This window comes from Nyctereutes procyonoides, unplaced genomic scaffold (genome assembly GCF_905146905.1).
Source record: "Nyctereutes procyonoides isolate TBG_1078 unplaced genomic scaffold, NYPRO_anot_genome, whole genome shotgun sequence".
NCBI lineage: Eukaryota > Metazoa > Chordata > Mammalia > Carnivora > Canidae > Nyctereutes > Nyctereutes procyonoides.
Window position 1 is genome coordinate 27,781,641 of NW_026575020.1, and position 18,024 is coordinate 27,799,664.

The 18,024-nt window shown below is 49.5% G+C and overlaps 1 protein-coding gene and 1 long non-coding RNA gene across 2 annotated transcripts; both read right to left on the reverse strand.

Moving 5' to 3' along the window:
* Positions 1 to 4,686: 4,686 nt before the first annotated feature.
* TLCD2 (TLC domain containing 2) lies at positions 4,687 to 10,352 on the reverse strand. The gene is made up of 4 exons (XM_055333772.1): positions 10,029 to 10,352; positions 9,748 to 9,830; positions 9,452 to 9,534; positions 4,687 to 8,897 (listed from the first exon to the last, which is right to left on the reverse strand). Exons 1-4 carry the CDS (start codon positions 10,202 to 10,204, stop codon positions 8,445 to 8,447), a joined length of 795 nt encoding a protein of 264 aa, XP_055189747.1. The 5' UTR covers positions 10,205 to 10,352; the 3' UTR covers positions 4,687 to 8,444.
* Positions 10,353 to 11,880: 1,528 nt separating this feature from the next.
* LOC129515068 (uncharacterized) lies at positions 11,881 to 16,386 on the reverse strand. Its single transcript, XR_008665518.1, has 2 exons — positions 16,289 to 16,386; positions 11,881 to 14,247 (listed from the first exon to the last, which is right to left on the reverse strand). It is a non-coding gene; the product is annotated as an uncharacterized LOC129515068 (long non-coding RNA).
* Between the last annotated feature and the right edge of the window lie 1,638 nt (positions 16,387 to 18,024).

Sequence of the window (18,024 nt, forward strand, 5' to 3'; positions counted from 1 at the left end):
GTGAGAGAGAGAGAGAGAGGCAGAGACACAGGCAGAGGGAGAAGCAGGCTCCATGCACCGGGAGCCCGACGTGGGATTCGATCCCGGGTCTCCAGGATCACGCCCTGGGCCAAAGGCAGGCGCCAAACCACTGCGCCACCCAGGGATCCCTTGAGGATGATTCTAAATTCCTGACTTACACAGTGAGCTGATGGCAGTGCTATGCACAGACTGGGAGAATCCTAGAAAGGCTGCAGGTTTGGGAAGAAAGATCCTGAGTTAGCATCTGGACAAGCTAACTCAGAATACAACAATCCCATCCTCTATACATCGCTGGTTTTTCTCTGTTCTGGATGATCCATTTCTGTATTTCTTACTTCTAGCTTCCTTCCTCTGGATGACTCTTTTTTTCCAATTTCCCACCTTGACAAAATCCTGGTTGCAGGTTTCCCATAACCAGGGATTTGGCTTGTTTATTCAACAGTATAAATACTTTATAAATACTTGTTGAAAGGAGAAATAAAGAAAAATGAAGTGTGCCAGTGATAGTTGGAGATACAGAATAAAATGGCACATCTTCCTGGATGGTAAAACTGACAATCTCCCTTGACATTTTGTAAAAAATACTTATTTTATTTATTTTTTAAAGAGTTATTTATTGGGGATTCCTGGGTGGCTCAGCGGTTTAGCACCTGCCTTTGGCCCAGGGCGTGATTCTGAAGTCTGGGGATGGAGTCCTGCATCGGGTTCCCTGCATGGAGCCTGCTTCTATCTCTGCCTGTGTCTCTGATTCTCTCTCTCTCTCATGAATAAATAAATAAAATCTTTTTAAAAAAGACTTATTTATTTTTTAGAGAGTGTGTGCATGCACACACGTGAAAGAGAGTTGGGGGGAGGAAGGGTAGAGGAAGAGGAAGAGAGAGAATCTCCAGCAGGCTCCATGCTCAGCATGGAGCCTGATATGGGGCTCGATCTCATGACCCTGAGATCATGACCTGAGCTAAAATCAGGAGTCTGACACTTCACCAACTGAGCCACCTAGGCACCCCTGTAAAAAAATTTTTTAATCAAGGGACAAAAAAGAAAAAAAAAAAGACAAAAAAAAATCAAGGGACACTTGGGTGGCTTAGTGGATGGCCATCTGCCTTCTGCTTAGGGCATGATCCGGGGGTCGTGGTATTTTATATGAAAACATAGGAAGAGACTTTGAAGCAGAATGCAAAGTTCATATGAATTTCTAAAATTCAATATATGTCAAGGAAGTGCTGTTGTAAGTCCCCTACCCAGGCAATGCCCCCTGTTTCTCTGCCCCATCCCCATCCCCTGATCTCCCCAGCCCCTCACCCTTGCCTGCTGTCAGGGTTTCCACCTTTGGATTTGGGGAAGAGCTGGGCTTAAGGAAGAAAGGGCAGGAGCTTGAAGCAGATAATGTTCAGACAAACTGTGGAGGGGAACAAGTAACCAGCAGAGTCGCAGTGCTGTTCTAGGACTCTGTGGCCTTCCAGTTCTTCAGACTTCTCAGTCCTTCCTTAACCATGCCCCGACCTGGGATCCAGGGCAAACACTGTGCCAGGTTCTCAGCCCCCAGGATTAGCAATGCCAATTAGTGAAGTTCAAGGAGGCAAAGGAATCCTTTCTTCTTTCTTTCTTTCTTTTCTTTCTTTCTTTCTTTCTTTCTTTCTTTCTTTCTTTCTTTCTTTCTTATTTACTTATTCATGAGAGACAGAAGCAGAGAGGGAGAGAGAGGCAGAGATATCGCAGAGGGAGAAGCAGGTTTCCTGCAGAGAGTTTGATGTGGGACTCAATCTTAGGACCCTGGGATCACAACCTGAGGGAAAGGCAGATAGATGCTCAACCATTGTGCCACTCAGGTGCCCCCAAATGAGTATGTATGTATGTATGTATGTATGTATGTATTTATTTATTTATTTATTTATTATTTATTTATTTTCAAATGAGTCCTTTCAAGGGCACAGGCAGAGAGGCCAGAATGAGAGGAGCAAAGTTTAAGCCCAAGAAATCACTTATTATCCCTGGAATGTCCAATACTACCCCAGAGTGTTTTTGGGGTTGGGTGGTGGTAGGCAGGGAGCCCTTTGCAGGGATCCTGACATTGCAGAGCTCGATGTGGGACTTGATCCCCAGACCCTGGGATCATGTCCTGAGCTGAAAGCAGACGCCTCAACTGCTGAGCTACCCAGATGCCCCCATTCTTCTATTCCTTTTTTTTTCTTTATTTATTTATGATAGTCACACACACAGAGAGAGAGAGAGGCAGAGACACAGGCAGAGGGAGAAGCAGGCTCCATGCACTGGGAGCCCGATGTGGGATCCGATCCCAGGTCTCCAGGATCGCGCCCTGGGCCAAAGGCAGGCGCCAAACCACTGCGCCACCCAGGGATCCCCCCATTCTTCTATTCCTAAAGGCCATTCAGCTCACACCCTTACTTCCATTGAAAGAGCTCACTCGGTCTGAGAATCACTACTGTGTTCAGCTCCTGCAGAAGATGTAGCAAGTGAATATTTGTTTCCCACCAGATTAGAGGTAGGGAAAGAATATGCTCACAACATAGAATTAGGTGGTATTCTTGTTCTTAGGGGAAAGCTGATAATGGACCTCTGCCCTGCAGTTTCTGCGTTCCTGAAAAGCATCGAAATCAATCAATATAAGTCTGGCTTTCAAACTGAAGCATCCTGACTTTATAATCTTAAAAAAAGGGGCAGCCCCGGTGGCTCAGCGGTTTAGCACTGCCTTCAGGACAGGGCCTGATCCCGGAGACCTGGGATCGAGTCCCATGTCGGGCTCCCTGCATGGAGCCTGCTTCTCCCTCTGCCTCTCGCTCACTCTCTGTGTCTCTCATGAATAAATAAATAAAATCTTAAAAAAAAATCTTAAAAAAAAAAGAATAAGAAAAGGAAAGAAATCAGTGGCAATTTATCTGACTTGATTGACCAGTTGTCAGGTAGTTCCTATCTTTTGACTTTGAAGTTTCTCTACTCCTCAGCCTTTCTATAAAGAAAGATGATGTAGTGTAGAAGGAAGAGCCCTGAACCAAAGCAAAGACCTGGATTCTAATTCTGGCCATCCCACAAATTAGCCGGGCGTGCATGGATAAGTCACTTAACTTTGCTCGGTTTCAATTATCTGCAAAATGAAATAATAAGACTGGATAGGCTTTACAGGTGATGCATGAACAAAGACTCACCATCTAAGTGGGGAAAAAACCTCAACCCATACTCTTATGCAAATCAGGAATGTTTTGGCTCATGTAACTGAATTGTCCAGGCAAAGTTCTGGCTTCAGGCAGAGACTGATCTAGAGAGCCAGATGATAGAAATCTCCATCTGTGACCCCTCTTTCTGTGCTGGCTTCATGCTCAGGGAAGCCCTCTTACATCCTCCCTGGCTTAGCAATGTCAGCACATATAGTGTATCCTAGCCAAAAGTTCTAGCAGAAGTCAAGGTGCTGAGGCTCATAAGCTTTGCTTACCTGTCATGAACTCATTTGGGGGGGGGGGGAGAGGATATGGTGTTTTGATTGGCTAGCCCTAGGTCACATGCCCATTGACAGGGGAGTGAGAGAGGGGTGGTTCTCAAAGGAAAATCTGTACACTGCTAGGCAGGCAAAAATAGTTGGCCACAAGTGATGCAATGGAAAAAAAAAAAAAGGTTGAGTCCAGATCCTGTCACTAACTAGCTGGGTAATCCTTAATTTATTTTTATTTTTTTTAATTTTTATTTATTTATGATAGTCACAGAGAGAGAGAGGCAGAGACACAGGCAGAGGGAGAAGCAGGCTCCATGCACCGGGAGCCCGATGTGGGATTCGATCCTGGGTTTCCAGGATCGCGCCCTGGGCCAAAGGCAGGCGCCAAACCGCTGCGCCACCCAGGGATCCCCTAGCTGGGTAATCCTGAGCAAATTATCTAATCTCTCTGAATGTCAGTTTTCTCATCTAAATAATGGGATTAGTCTCTATTAGGTGGGGTTAAACAGGATAAAGTATAAAAGGTGACTGATATGGTAGCAGCACAACAAACATTCAGCTTGGGATGCTTTGACTATTTATTTATTTATTTATTTATTTAGATGCTTTAAGTTTGTGATGCTAAACATTTCAATACAAGAGCAGCTCTTTTTTAAAAAATTTTTATTTATTTATTTATGAATGACACACACAGAGAGGCAGAGACACAGGCAGAGGGAGAAGCAGTCTCCTCACAGGGAGCCCAATGCAGAACTCGAACCCTGGGCCCAGGATCAAGAGCAGCTCTGTAAAGAATAACTTCCCTTATTCCCTTATGTAATTTCCTGCTGAATGAGGCTCATAATTTTCAGCCTGACAAATCTATATTTTACATAAAATAAAGCCTTGACAACTCAGTTATGGAGATTTCTGTTTAATTTTCTTGTTAACTCAGGATTAACTTGGCTAAAAGATTCTTTTGGTTTCAAACTCTGGCACTGAAAATCACTCTAAATTGTCTGAATCCATTCACTTGCTCTAAGCCCATTCTACTGAATAAATTGGGTTTGCTTTTTGATAGTGGAGGATCTTTGAACACTTTAGGGCTTTTAGGTCAATAAGTTGGTGCCAAGAAGAGATCTTCCCAAGGCAGAGCTTCCACAATCCAGCATTTCATTATAAATCAGACCACTAGAGCCAAGAAGAAGGGACTCATAGAGACCACATTCACAAAAGACTGATGCCATTATTTGCATAGCACTTTATTAGTTTTTGATCAGGATAGTGTTTCAAGACCATAAAATACCAATGTCCTCCATCCAGGAAAGCCACTCTCCTATGGCAGAAGACAATTCATCAGCCAGTAGCTCAGTAGGCATGGAGCCAGTCTTGAGGACCACTTCAGTAGGCCATGGTGAGGTCTGATAGATCACTGCCACCGTGACCCACTTCATTGCACCAAATGTAGCATTTGCTAAACTCTGCATCTTTGAGCTTCTCTTTTCTAGGCACTGACCATGCCTCTGTAAGATCCATCATCTATATCTGGTCCACACCATCTATAATGGCCTACTCAATGAGATATCTCCTTATTCAATTGTTTTTTTTTTAAGATTTTTAAAAAAAATTATTCAGAGAGAGAGAGAGAGAGGCAGAGACACAGACAGAGACACAGGCAGAGGGAGAAGCAGGCTCCAGGCAGGGAGCCCGATGTGGGATTTGATCCCAGGTCTCCAGGATAGCGCCCTGGGCCAAAGGCAGGCGCCAAACCACTGCGCCACCCAGGGATCCCACTATCAACTATTATCTGCAGGTGTACTCACTGGAACTATGAATTTATGACAGTGGTGAAAGAAAACATGCAGGGCTTGGAATGAATCAATATTGACCACTGACCTCAACATATACTTAGGGAACAGATTCCTTAAAAAAAAAGGGGGGGGGGATATCCCTGGGTGGCTCAGTGGTTTAGCGCCTGCCTTTGGCCCGGGGCATGATCCTGGAGTCCTGGGATTAAGTCCCACGTCAGGCTCCCTGCATGGAGCCTGCTTCTCCCTCTGCCAGTGTCTCCGCCTCTCTCTCTCTCTGTACTCTCATGAATAAATAAATAAAATCTTTAAAAAAAAAAAAGAATTCATTTATTGGAGCACCTGGGTGGCTCAGTTGGTTAATGGGAGCCTCCTTCTCCCTCTTACTCTGCCTGCGCTCCCCCTGCTTGTGCTCTCTCTCTTACTCTATCAAATAAATAAAATCTTTTAAAATTTTATTTATTTATTTGAAAGATTTTTATTTGAGAGAGAGAAAGCAAGTGCACACAAGCAGTGGAAGGCCAGGGGTAGTGGTAGGGGTAGAGGGAGAAGCAGACTCCCTGCTAAGTGGGGAGCCCTACTCGGACTCCATCCCAGGACCCTGAAATCATGACCCCAGCTGAAGGCAGATGCTCAACTGACTGAGCCACCCAGGCACCCCTAGGGAACAAATTTCTACGATGGATTTGACATATTTCTCTTTCTTTGAAAGCTCAAGACAATGTTTTTTTGTTCATCAGGACATTCTGCTAAGATGGCAAATTGAGTTTTGAAGACACTATTTCTACTAAGGACAAACACTGTGATGGAATTCTACTTTGTTTCTCTATCTCAACTTCTATACCTTTGCCTCTCTGGCTTTTGTCTGATTACATGTGTTATCTCTGCTCTTATTTCTTGCCTATACTGTGGCAACTTCTTGTCAGTCTCTATTTGTTACTCTTTCCTTTGTACTTTAACGATTCTATGATGGGCACCTCTCACAATTCCTCCCTCATTTTTTCCCTCTCTCTATTCTTTCTTCCTCTCTTCATCTGTTTCTTCCTTTCCTTTGTTCCTTCTTTTGTATGTTTTTATCTGTTTGGGGTCTGTTTTTGTTTTGTTTTCAGATTTTTAAAGTAATCTCTACACCCAACGTGGAGCTCAAACTCACAATCCTGAGATCACACATACTCTATGACTGAGCCAGCCAGGTGCCCCCTTTCTTTGGATGCTTATTTAATCATTTGTGCCTCCCCCAACTTGTTTCCCCCTCTGTGGTTCTCCTCAGTCCCTTTTCCTATTCTTCTATCTCAATTTACAACCCTGAATCTGACTTCTCTTGATTTTCCTACCAGTCTCTGCCTATCAGTTCCTGTCAGTCTCTGTCTTTGTGTTTTGCACTGTAGCTGTTTGTCCTTTGTCTTCCTGCCTGTCTCCAACTCAACATAGTTTCTACTTTCTTTTTCTGTCAGTGAATCTTTCCATTGAGTGCCTCCTCCACTCCCTGTCCTGCTCCTCAGCTCCTCTAAGTCCCCTCATCTCTATTTCTCCCTCTCTTTTCTCTCTGCCAACTTCTCTAAATGCCTCTCTTACCTACATCTCTCCTGAGTCTGGTCGTTCCTCCTTGTCACTCACTGTTTCTCTGCCTAGACCATCTGTGCCTTGCCCCCTTGGGGTCCCTTCCTGTCAGCTTTTATTTCTAGTTTTCTTATTCTCTTTGTTTATGACCATTTTACCAGTTCTGTGACTTTAGTTCCTGTCAGCATCCATGACAGACTTTCTCAACATCTCTACCAAAGGTTCCGTGTCTTGCTCTCCATCTCTCTTCAGCTTTGTCTCTTCTATTCAGGTGACCTTCTCTTTCTTTCTATCCATCCCTCAATCTATGTATGTTCCTATCATCCCATTTGTCTTTCTCTAGCTTAGCTTTTGGGCAGAATTTTTTTGTTTGTTTGTTTTACTCTTCCTGTTTCTTGCTTTTGCTCCTTTATCTTTTCTGTGGGTAATAAGGGTTATCTCCTTCTGTCCATTGTTTAGAATAGTAATCTTAATGTGCTTTACATTTCCCATAACTTGGCTGTTCTGCCTGAAGGAGAGATTTTGTGATGTAGGGGACCAAAAAAAAAAAAAAAAAAGCAGAAGTCTTTGGGGAGCAGGGCACCTGGGTGGCTAGTCAGTTGAGCATCTGGCTCTCAATTTCGGCTCAGGTCACAATCTCAGTGTGGAGCATGGAGCCTGCTTAAGATTCTCTCCCACTGCCCCACCCCTCTAAAAAAAAAAAAAGTGGCAAGGGAGAAAGGAGAGGGAGAGCTTGCAAATGAATCCCAGAAGAGAGTCAGATATTCCTTAATCCCTCTGCCGCCAAATGGAAGCCTTCCCTCATCTACCTCTGTCTCTGCCTTCCTTCTTCCACAAAAGGCCAATGGAAAACGCTACACTTGGCACCCAGAATGAATGTTTGAGTTCCTGTTATGGCTCTGGACTTCAATATTGTCCTAAGAAGACAGACCTAGCTCATTCCTTTAAGAATCTGCATTTTCTTTGAAAGACAGTAAGAAATTTTAAAAGGCAGATATCGGACTTTTAAAAAATGTAAAAGGCAGTAGGACTAGCATTGAGTATAAACACAGTAGTATGACTTTGAGAACCAGAAATATCAGCAGCAATTGTAGTGGTCCAGTTCTGTTTCTTGGCAACTATTATGTCCATCCCTACTAGCTACAGGTAGCACCTGTTATGGCCTCCTCCCACTGTTAGAATTTGGTCGTTGGTGAGGCCTCTCTTCCCTCTGAATCCACCCCCTCCCCATCAGATCTCTCTGGTCCTAATAGGACTTCACCTTTCTTCATCTGTTCCTGTGTTTAAGGTAAAGGATGCCATTGGCAGTTTCATTTAACTTCACGCCTCCTGTCACCCCTTATTGGTAGCACTGGCTATCCCTCTTGAGCTAGTTTGCTGGAAGAAGCAGTCATCTGATGATGGAATTCACTGAACAATAATAGCCCAGTTTCCCACCCATCCAAGAACATCAGCACTTCTCCAATTCTAGGAATGGGGGAGGGGAGTGGGTTACTTGGAAAGAGGGGCTGAGATACTGAAAATTCAGTCCAGTCCTTAACCCTTTGAGGGACTGTGCACTGTAGACCACAATCTCCTTTTCCTGGCCCTGCCTCCCTCAGGACTAACAGAAGGGGAGCCTTGGCTTCTCTCTAGTCTTGCAGGCTGAGAGTGGAATCCTCCCTGGTGACAAGCTCACCATCACAACATCCCCTTGTGCCTCTGGTTTCCTTGTGCCCAGGGATGGGTGAGTGGGGCCGAGACTGCAGGACATCACTGACCAAAATACGGATACCCAGTGCAATGCTTATGGCACCCACAGTGACCAGCCCAGTTCCACCAAGGATGACCAGAGGAGGGGGCACCTGGTGTTGCTGTCGGATCAGCCACATACTCATCCACCCCAGAGGCACTAGGCGGAAGAGGGCCAGGGTGGCCAGCGTGGCCCAGCTGGCCACACTGAAGGCCAGGGATGGGGCCTGGTGAGAAAGCAGCAGCAATTTTCGTAGGTGCAGGCAGGCAGAGTTCAGCTCCAGGAGCAGAGACACCACAGAGAGGCCCACATAGTGGCTGGACAGAATGGCAGTGCTGAGGCAGCTCACTACCTGGGGAACCGGGGTCAGAGGTCAGAGGACCTTCTATGACCTCCCACCCATTATGTACCAACATCCCAGGCCTTAAGACAGGGGCTCCCAAGCATTTTTGTGGCACCGTGTCAAAATCTGCCCTTAAACTTACCCTTATGTTGGGGCCTGAATGGCCTTAACCCTTCCATTGGATGGGAGGAGCCATGACCCAGTGGTTGTCTCCCCTGGTGCAGCAGCAGCATCTGCGCAGTACTCCCCCCCCGCCTTCCATTCCTGGGCTTTTGTGCCCCATTCCCATTCCCTCTACTGGGGCTCCTCAGAAAAGCTCCATATGCAACATTTCTGCAATCAGATGGGACACGTGAGCGAATCCAAGCCACTTAGGCAGTGCTCAGACTCTAGCTGTGGCTAGCAGTCAATCTGCTGCCCCTCAAGCCAGTCCTAGGTTGGGGAGGGCAGGTGCCAACAGGGGTCAGAGACTCTGGGAAGTCATTGGACAGAAACCTGAAGAGAGATTGAAGACCCAGCCCCAGCATACCACCCTTCCTGTGTCACCTTTCCCTGAAGCTCACCACCAAATGATGACAAATAAGTTCCCAGGCCTGGCCCAAGGTCTCGTTCCACAGCATGTCAAGTCCATCCACCAAGAAATAACCTATGGGAGTGGCATGAGGGGGGGAGGGGCATTAGGCTTCTCCCAAGTTATACCTCTTGGAGAGGAACCTTCATCCCCACCTTTTCCTAGGTCTTTAAAATAACCAAAGCTGCCAGAAACATTGGACCCCTATGGAGAGGGGAAAGGCGACCTGGAATTACCATTGGAAGGTTGCTCCCCGACTAACCGGCCTGGCCTTCCCTGCAGACTTACCCACCGACACAGCCACCAGCACCAGGGCCCAGGGCGGGTGGCCGTGAATCGGGTCGGCAGCCATCTGAGGATACAGCAACAGCCTGTAGGAGATGGGGGGCCATGGTTAGCATCAAGCAGACTCAGACCCCATTCTCCCGCTGTGCACGCTCACCCGCCCATTCACACACCCCACCCAGTGTCGGACACTTCCATTGTGAAGAGGCCCGCCGGGTCTCTTAATCTCAGCTTTCCACCCCTCACCCTCACCCAGGTGCCTCCCAAATCTCTATACTCCGCACCCGAGCAGCGCCCCGACCCCTGTGAGCAGGCTGTGCACCAGGGAGACACAGATGTTCCGCCACTTCCAACGGTCCTGGGCAGCAGATCCTGGCGTGGGCAGCAGCTGCAGCGCCCAGTGCAGCCCCCGGAAGGCGGCGAAGGAGACGCTGGTCACGAGGAGCCCCCAGGGCTCCATGGCCTGGTGGGCGGGCTAGGTCCGGTTCAGTTTCTTGGACCCCTGCGCTCTCAGCCCGGACTCATCCAATGCCAGCTGCGAGGACTGCTGCGGGGACTGCGAATAGACCTCGCGGCAAGAACCGGTCCTCCGCTTCCCCAGCCCACTACGCCTGCGGAATCCCCTGTAACTTTTCCAGGGTTCGACCACGCCCCCATCACTCGGCTAGGTGGTGATTGGAGCAGCCGTGGGGCCACGCCCCGGAGCCACCGCATCCGATCGCGTCCCGCCCTAGCGGGGGTTGGAGGGTTGGGGGCTTCCAACCGAGGGCCTTCCCCGGGGGACCAAGCCTTGCAATAGAGCTCGGGGGGACTTCCGGGACGGGGTCTTCCCCAACGCCACGTGTCCCAAACCCCTCGGAGCTCCAAAAATAGGTCACTAATCTCACCTGACGCTCGCACAGCCCCCGCCCCATTGTCTTTCACCTCCTCTCCCTACGCTAACCTCTCACCTGCTGGTCGTCCCTCCCACGGCACACTCATCGACCCGAGGGTAGAGGCCAGCGCACACCCACTCCCTCTTAAACGTAGCCACCGCTCTGCCCCGCACCATCCCCGAGTCTCAGCTGTGGGGGCATCTCACTTCCTCGGAGCCACCCTTTCCACCTCCTGAGGTTTCTAGACCTTTAACACATCATAGCAACCCTATACTTACAACAGTCCTGTTCCCTTACACAGTACCTTCAAACGGAACAACAGCTCCCATTTTGGAGAAGCGATCCACTGGGGACTCCTCCCCCCAACCGCTTCTGGGTTCCCTACAGCCTTGCTGTTAGAAAGGAGAGGCAAAAGGAAACCTCTCAGGACCTAAGACTTGAAAAGCACCCCTCCCCCCAGGGCTAGGTACAAGTTAGGTGAATAGAATTCACTCTTCCAATCTGAGGCAAAAGGAGAGGTCACACAGGGTCGCCTCAAGGTTGGGGCAGAATCAAAGAGAAAAACAAAGACTGATAGGATTCTAGAACCTTTCAGCCTGGAGAGGAAAATATGCCCCCTCCCCTTCCATCTCCTGAAGAGTGACAGGTTTTTACTGTTTTCCTTACTCCACTCCACACCTCTTTAGCTGGCTGAAAGCCAGCAATTCAGAGAGCTGTTTCCCATACATGGAGAGGGCAGATTCCAGCTACTCCTAGAGAATGAAGTTTTCCACATTCTCACCACCCCTTTTCTTCACCAAAACCCCATTATGTCCAAGGGGCGAGGAGCATCCCCTTCATTCCTCCACACTCACTTCTCCCAGCTTTTGAAAAAAAATTACACTGATTATTTTAAATTTTATTATATGAAAACCATACAATGTAGAAAGTTTTAAAACTACAGAAAAGTCAGAGGAAAATCACAATGACTCTGTTCCACTGTCCAAAGATAACCACTATTATTAACATTTTGTCTTTTTCATTTATGTATACAATATACCTATATTTTATTTTTTTGAAGATTTATTTATTCATGAGAGACACAGGGAGAGAGACGCAGAGACTTAGGCAGAGGGAGAAGCAGGCTCCCTATGGGGAGCCCGAAGTGGGACTCGATCCCAGGATCACGAACTGAGCCAAAGGCAGACACTCAACCACTAAGCCACCCAGGCGTCCCAATACACCCATATTTTAAAAACCAAAATTGAGATCACATAACACACTATTTTAATAAACTTTTTAATATTCAAAGAGCATTTTTCTTTCCAGTCAAATGTTTTTCTGCATGACTTTTAATGGCTATGCAGTACTCCACCATCTGGATGGATATACAATGATTTACTTAAGCAATCCCCCATTGCAAATTTTCATTACAGCAGAAAAGAAATGAATTCTCAATCAGACAGTTGCTTCTCATTTTCTCTATTGCAATACTGGGATGACCATCTTGTAACTAAATTGTTAATTATTTTCTTAGGATAAGTCCTCAAAAGTAGAATTACTAAGTCAAAGGCGATGGAAACTTTTAGAGTGTTTGAGACATATTACCAAACTGACATCCAGGAAGGCCATAACAATTTGCATGCCGATATGCAATGTATAGGAGTCTTATTTTAGTACTTCTTTGCCAATACTGGGATTTTCTTTTTAAAAAAATATAATTTGCTAAGGAAAAAATGCTTTCAGCTATATTTTTCTTTAATTACCTAATGAAATACATTGTTTTTCATGGTTTTATCCATTTGAATTTCTTCTATGCATTTCCTGTGTATGTCCTTTCACAGCTGGTTCTTGCTCCTTGAGGCTGCTTTATATAAAAACTACAGGGTAAAAAAACAAACCAAAACCAAAACAAAAACTACAGGGTAGGAAGGTAGTAGTAGGTGGATGAAGCCACAGGACACTTTAATACAGTCTCATATCTCTGAGGGAGGCAGTAAGTAACACTGGAGAGAAATAGTGAATGAAGCAGAAGGCTGGGAGCTTGTCCTTGATGGAGGCTGGCTGTCCTCCCTCCTGGAGTGCTCCTGGCCTTTATGGGTCCCCTCTGTGGGGTGCCCAGACAGGGCCCTGTGTTCTCCAGGCCTGGTCCTTCACTGGTCTTCTGCCTGCCTGCGTTCCCAGGCTGCTCTTCCTCATCTTTGCTTCATGATGGGTGAGGATGGCAGAGCCACATACCCAGAGCTGGAGGGAGACACTGTGGCCAGTGAAGCGGGGAGGGGAAAAAAGGATGGAAGCAATGTCCAGGGACAGAGCAATCTTTGTTGCAGACTATGAGTAGACTCAGTCTACCCACCCCCTCCACCACAGTCCCACACACATCCAGCTCAGGCTGCAGAAGGGTGGGTTCAATGATCTACTCTCCTAAATCTGTTTCTCATAGATAGAGAATAAAACCCAGCTACCTCAACGCCTCTTGTCCCACTACAGGATAGCTTCCTGCAGCTTCTGAATTTGGCCACCTTCAGGCAGGGAGACTGCGCCATGGTTGAACTACACCAGAGCCTGAGCCACAAGAGTTAGACTGCATCAGGAGCTGGGGGTGGTAGGTTTACACTGCTTGATGCAACAAAGGGGGTCACCCCACAACCCACCTCTCCTGGTTGCTGGAGATAATTTCCTGCCTGCACAAACTATCCTAGAAAGTAAAGTGAGGGAAGAAACGGAGGAACAATAGTTGGAACCCCATCAGTGGCTGCAGTCCTGTTTTGGGTGGTAGAGGAAGCCAGGGGCCACCTTTGCATGATGGGACATCACTGTAGGGACTGAGCCTCTCCCTCTAACTCTCCCCCACTACCCTCCTTGGGTTAGAGTGTTCAGGGATGGGGGGAGGAGCAACAGCTTAAGTTTTGTTCCTACCCACAGGGAGAGGAGAGCCCAGGCTCTGAGTAGTCTGCAGAAGTAGGCTTCTGATTCCCTTCTGCATACGTATGTGATTTCCCATCTCACAGGTGGAGAAGCTGAGACAAGAGGTCTAAGAGTCCAACATATAGGTGATTATCCCTGAATCCAGAGTCTAAGCCAGTATAAGAAAATAAAGGGAAAAGTAAGAGCATGGAGATGACTACTCAGATGGGAGTTTCAGTATGATCTTTTCCCTGAAGAATAAATTTACTTAGGACCTCCCTGGAAAGGCAGTAGGGAAGAAAAGGACACAAAGGAGGAGGACCAAGAAAGACATCTGGGTAAAGGGGTAGACAGTTTTCTTTGCTCCTCTTATCTTCGCCATGTCACATCAATGTAGACCAACTAACCTTGAGTGATCACAGTCATCTATTCCCCCATCCAACCAGAGTCTTAATCTAAAATTGTTCTCTCTTGCTGGGTCAGTCTGGCTGAAGGCTCTGAACAAGGTTCCCCTTTCCAAATGGCATTATTACTCCCGCTGTTCAGACCTTCCCAGCCCCAGTTCTGTCACCTTCCAGATGAAGGGGAAAGCAGCCTCTTCTTCTCTTCCTCCTCCTCCTTGAAGCCAGGGGCAGAGGGCAACAGTTCTTCAACTGGCAGCTTTAGCTGGGTCAGGACATAAAGCTTGCCACTGAAGAACTACTGCGGCTCAGCCAGATGAGGGTGTGGGAGGGACAGGCTCCTAAAAGGAAAGGGAAGAAAAATGGGAAGGATCTGAGCAGGGCCATGTTACAGGGACACTGTCCCACTGGCCATCAAAATCCAGCTCCAACAGATGCTCAACCTGTAACAAAGGCTTCTTGCCTCTGACCTGGGCCCGCAGGAGTGGTTAACTTCAGTAAGAAGCAAGAGGCAGTTCTAAACAGACTTCCTTGCACCTCCTTCCAGAACTGAAGGCTGTAGAGACTCATGCCTGCTCTCACCCCTCCTTGCCCCAGCTATCCATGGAGGGCCCAGCCTCTTCAGCATTCAGAGAGGGCAGGACTTAGAGACCTGGACACACTCCACCAGTTGCCCAGGTACCAGGTGAGAAGTTGTACCTTAGATCCAGAAATGTGAGTTCAGTGATCAGCCCAACTGACCTGTTCCCAGGGAGTTCAGCTGAAGAGTTTGGGGGGCCTACATCTGGCGAAGAGTGAGGAAGGGAAGAGGTCTAGAGTTTGGAAGGTCAGCAGAGGCTCCAGGGACTGTGGGGAGAGGACAGGGGACCAAAGGCTGGAGGGGAGGGAAGTATGGGCAGGGTGGACGGGCAGCTTCCCCAAGACTCTTAAATGCCAGGCATTCCGCTTGCGCATTCCGGGTACATCTGGTATGAATTCCAGGCTGTCTGCCGGCCCCTCCGTGTCTGAACTTTGTTCCAAGTTCCAAGCCCCGCCCCCACAGTTCCAACGCATGAATCAGCAGGAAAAGCCGGGCCCTGCAGCATGGCCTAGGGAGGGGGCTGGGGGCGTGGCAGTCTTGTGGGCCAGAGCTGGGGAGGACGGGTCTCTGGGGACACTCAGTCCAAGGGCATGGCCCATGCCACTGAGAGGCCGAGGCAGTCTTGTCTTGAGACTTGTATACTCAGAGGGTAAGAAAGATTACGGTGGGGGTGGAAGGTTTTCAAATTACAAAAACCCTCTTGGGAGACATGAACTTTGTGGTATCTTCCTTCCCCCAGGTGACCAGTCCAACTCCTTCCCACTCTCCTCTGTCTGAGCCAGCTCTGTTCAGCCCATAGGACTCAACGGCTGCTCAGAGTCTGTGCCAAGCAGGTGCCCTTGGCTGCAGGGCGGGGTGGGCCCAGGGCACTGACCCTCTGACCAGCTGCTCCATCAACCCTTTGGCACCCTGACAATTCCTAGCCCAGTCTGACAGCCAGGATGACAGGCCAAATGAGTTGGAGGCTGGAACTAGGGCCGGAGGGAGGTGGGGGCGATAGCCTAGCGAGAGGCCATAGGGAGGGGCCAAGAGTTGGCCGAGAGGTGGGGAGAGAGGGAGCCCAGTGATGACTAACCCAGGCGCCCCACCCAGCCAGCCGGCTTCCCAGGCGGTCAGGGCCAGGCCTGGGCTAGGGGCCCCACAACCGGACATGCTGGGGGGAGGTGCAGAGGTGACCTTCTCTGGGCCCAAGACGGCCAGTTAGGCTGGGGAGGGGGGGTGGTTAGAGTTTCCAGGTCCTCCTCCAGCCCGCTTCCCCCACCAACCGCGGTGAAACCCTAACCTTTGGGTTGCATAAGGCCCCCGCACCGCCGCCCCCTACTCCTCTCCCCTCCCCCCTTACATAACATCCCCTGGAGAGAACGAGAGGAGGGGCCGGCCCGCCCAGAGACCCCTTCCCTGCCAGGGCTCTCAACTGGGCCTGATCAACTGCCTGCCAGTCGAGGAAAACTACCTCCCCGCTACCCGCCCTGTCCAAACCCTCCTCAAGCTGGGAAGCTAGTTCCCGTATCCTCTGACCAGGGGGCGCCGAGGTTAGCTGACCCCAGCCCTCTAGCCCCTCGTCTAGCGCCTAGTCACTCCGCCAAACCCTCCGCCACGACTGTCATCCCGGACTCTCTTGAAACCTCCTGCCACACTACTCCAGCCAGTCCAGACCCCTCTCCCCAAGAGCTTCCCTGCCCCCGCCGCCCCCTCACCCCTCCCCCGGAAGGGCAGGGTGTGGCCACCAGGACCCTACTTCCCCCCATTACCCCGTTTGCATGGTTCCCTCCAGTGCGGCCGGGACCCCAGCTCACACCCACCTGGTCCTGGGTGCGGGGGGTTGCTGAGGGTAAGGGAGCAAATCAGTGCGTCCATCCCCCACGGCCGGCGGCGCTGTGTCTTCCCTGCGCCCAGCACACACCGGCTCCAGTCTCCGATCAGCTGGCGGCGTCGTGACGCACAAGCCGCGATTGCACCACCCAGGGCCAATCACCGCCCACTGTTGGGCAGCGTGACCACACCCACTTGGGGGCGCCAGCGCTTCGCCCAGGTCCCGCCTCTCCGGCCGTCTTAGCTCTGATTGGCAAGGAGGCCACCCCCTTGCCCGGTGGAGCTGCGCTAGGCCACGCCCACCAGCTCAGGAGCTCGCCAATACATGCAAGGGTGTGGCTGAGCCCTCCGCCTAAGGCCTCTTGCTTTGAAGAGCGCTACGTCAAACCAGAGTCCTAAAGAGCAGAAGGAAGTGAAGGCGTGTGTGTTTGCAGTGCACACTGGTCAATGTAGTTCTCGGTCTGACACCTCGTTCCCAGAATCCAGCGCGCTCTGTGAGTTGGCATTTTTAAACTCCTTTCTGAATCCATCCCGGCGAAGTCCTTAAAGGGCTACAGCCCCTCCTTTTGGGAGCCGTGAGTGCTTCTTTTACACTACCCCAAAACGGATTCGCTGGCTTCTGCGCATTGAGGCGATGGCTCTCTAGAGAAAGCTGGAGCAGGCGAAGCAGCAGGAGCGGGAAGAACTGACGGTGGCAATCAGCTTCCAGGGCAGCAGGCTCTTCCATTGGATGAGGACTCCTGTAGGCTTTGGGGGAGGGGAGAACTGCCCCCCTTGCCTAGTGCTAGCTTTCACTAGAGGGATCTAGTCCTCCTCTCCTGGCGGGTGGAGGCTTTTCTAACCAGGAGACTTTTCTCCTAGAGTATGTCTCGTCCCAGTCGTAGACAGATTCTCTCAAGCAGCAACCTCCTAACAAGATTCATAGTACAGTCTTCACCAGAGGGTAGAAGCAAGACTTGTGGACGGAAACTAGGGGATGGGTCGTGCCAAAGTGTCAACTGGTAAGAACCCCAACCTCCGCCTAATACCCCCATTCTGTCCCGCCTCTCAGAAGCCTTTCTCAGACTTAGGCCTACTTAGAAGGGATTGCAAAGGTAGAGACCAATGAGGAGGCTGCCCCTTCTCCAAGGGCCAATCAGTGCCTAGTGGGGGAGGGGAATGGGTAAAACGGAGAGGAACCCAATGACTTGGCAAAAGCTGCCGAACCGCTTATTTAAAGGGGCAAGTCTGGGACCTATAGCAATTTATCATCCCCGCCCCCGCTCCCCTAAAGACGAACGTGTAGACACGGATCCATGATTCTTCCATAGGCCCCCGATTGAGTGTGAGGGTAACTGAGCCAGAAGGATGAGCCTGGGGTGTGAGATAGTTCCTCTGTATTAAATACGGGCTCCACGAAGTAACCGCCGTGGTTCCTAGGAGCTCCCGAATTCTCAGCCTGTGTTCTGAACATTGTGCCTTTAAGGAAACTTCCTGCCTCCTACCTCGGTAACAGCTGATTGTTGGAAAGTGTGACCTCAGGGGACGAATCAGCTGTTACCACATCCTCCTCCAGGCCTGTCCTCCCCCATCCCCCTATTCCCCCCACCCACCCCAACGCCTCCACCCCAACCCTCATTGGTTGTGAGGGAAGAAAGGAGATGGAACCCCAAATATGGGGGACCTGCTTGTACTTTCCTCTTTCACTCCAAGACTGTCTCCCTCCCTTCACCCCCCCCTTCTCCCT

Coding starts and splice junctions, on each gene's coding strand:
- TLCD2 (XM_055333772.1), bottom strand. CDS start 10,204: ATGGAGCCCTGGGGGCTCCTCGTGACCAGCGTCTCCTTCGCCGCCTTC. Junction 9,535..9,747: donor GCTGGTGGCTGTGTCGGTGG/GTAAGTCTGCAG, acceptor CCACTCCCATAG/GTTATTTCTTGGTGGATGGA. Junction 8,898..9,451: donor TTATTTGTCATCATTTGGTG/GTGAGCTTCAGG, acceptor CCGGTTCCCCAG/GTAGTGAGCTGCCTCAGCAC.